Source organism: Penaeus monodon, chromosome 33 (genome assembly GCF_015228065.2).
Source record: "Penaeus monodon isolate SGIC_2016 chromosome 33, NSTDA_Pmon_1, whole genome shotgun sequence".
Taxonomy (NCBI): Eukaryota; Metazoa; Arthropoda; class Malacostraca; order Decapoda; family Penaeidae; genus Penaeus; species Penaeus monodon.
The window spans coordinates 35,351,527-35,353,240 of NC_051418.1; the positions used below are offsets into that span (position 1 = coordinate 35,351,527).

Genomic DNA, 1,714 nt, shown 5'->3' on the forward strand with positions numbered 1-1,714 from the left:
TCAGGTCACTACAATACGGCCTAATCACTTGAAACACCCTAGATTACATTCTCAGTCTTACCGAGTAAATTTACTCTGTTGTCTGTGTTATGTTTGTTGAATGAAAACTCCATCAAAAAGATCTGTAACTGAACTAGGTTGTAATGCCTTCAACTGTTCTGTCGTTTCAGTATCCATCAACTTCCAAGATCATTGAGGCTTGTTCTGGCAAATGTTGGTTAATGGGTTTGTTCACAATTGGCTATAAACATTTGCTGCCATGTTTTGCCTTCCGCTTCAGTGGTAGGGATCTTGACTTTCAAAAACAGAACCTGCATAACACGCCAATACTTCTGCTTGATAACGTTCAGCCATTTCTTTAATTTCTCTGGATCCTCAGGTTCCTTTTCCTGCCAGACATATGTACGATTTCTGTTCTTTGGGCGAGGATTTGGCAAGTGACGTAACATTTCGGACCAGTTCTTACGTAAAAATCCTTTAAGACCTTCGCCAGGTTTCTTAAGCTTAACCCATAAAATATTATCTTCCATATTAGTACCAACTATTTCAGGAACTTCAGGAATGTGTATCTGGGCGTCTGTGTCACCCATACCACTTGTAAAGTCTTGGCCTGATTCGTTGCATATTTCAGTATCATTAGTCTCCTGGGCAGCGTTTTGAAGATCAATCACTTTATAAATAACATACGAATCATGTACTTCCTTCCTTTCCAACATGCCAACCTCTTTAGATGGTAATGGCTGTTCTACATCATTATCATTAATCTGCTGAGCAGAGGTTTGAAAATCAAGAAATTGAAAATTAGAGCTACTATTACTTTCAAAGGCCTTAGAAACGATATCATTATTGTCTACTAGACCTTTGAGTTGAGCTACAGGCTGCTGAATACGGACTTCACCATTAGAATTCGGATATTTAAAATCATTATATATTTCAATTTCATCCTGATTTGATGGATTGGCTTGGGAGACGGTAGCTCTCTCACCTAGCTCTGTTCTAGCGCCGTAACAGCCAAAGTTACTTTGAAGAGCAGCAAGAGGAGCCTGTTTATTTGTTGAATGTTGTTGGTCGGATCCATGTGCAAGTTCCTGTAGAGGCATGTATTGTAACGGGCGTTGAGGATTGGACTTTTGCTGAGGGCTTACCGGTTCTAAAGTTATAGGATTTAAGCACCTCATTTCTGGTTCCTGATCAGTCATCGGATTATGAACCACCTTGCAACTTGCAGACTGCAGTTGGTCATGTCCATAGGATGCCTCGTGGAAATGATTGCTCTGGAAGTAGACCACCAAGTGGACATGTATCATGCGCTTGTAAAGAAAACATTTGAGACTAAGTTATGTATGTATGTATATATGCAGTTCCATATACCTACGCAATTACATATTTCTATAGATCTCTATCTGAGCACAAAGGCGACAACCGTAAAACGAGCCAGAACAACTTACCTGCATTTTCACTTGCTGGTGTTCTTCGTTGATGGGTGTTTTACTTTGACGGGAGTTCGTCTGCAAATGAAAGAAGTTGAACAATAAATAACGAATAGATATGCAGAAGCATGGCTATGAAAGAACAATTTTATGATAAATATTTCACAAACTCACAAACAGGCGGTGGGACACCTTCATTCATTTAAACTCCGATAACTAAGGTGTATTCCGTCGAAAATCAGAGGCCACGGGCAGTCCTTTCGGGTAAAGGAATGCAGGGAATT

At 40.0% G+C, this 1,714-nt stretch overlaps 1 protein-coding gene across 1 annotated transcript in view; it reads right to left on the reverse strand.

The window, feature by feature from the left end:
• Positions 1-6: 6 nt before the first annotated feature.
• The window catches only part of LOC119594429, a 3,804-nt gene continuing 2,096 nt past the window's right edge, over positions 7-1,714 (reverse strand). The window contains exons 2-3 of the mRNA XM_037943490.1: positions 1,449-1,508; positions 7-1,274 (exon numbers count right to left, since the gene is read on the reverse strand). Of these exons, the coding sequence (XP_037799418.1) occupies positions 219-1,274; positions 1,449-1,454 (1,062 nt within the window). The 5' untranslated portion in view covers positions 1,455-1,508 and the 3' untranslated portion in view covers positions 7-218. The remainder of the gene's footprint in view (positions 1,275-1,448; positions 1,509-1,714) is intronic.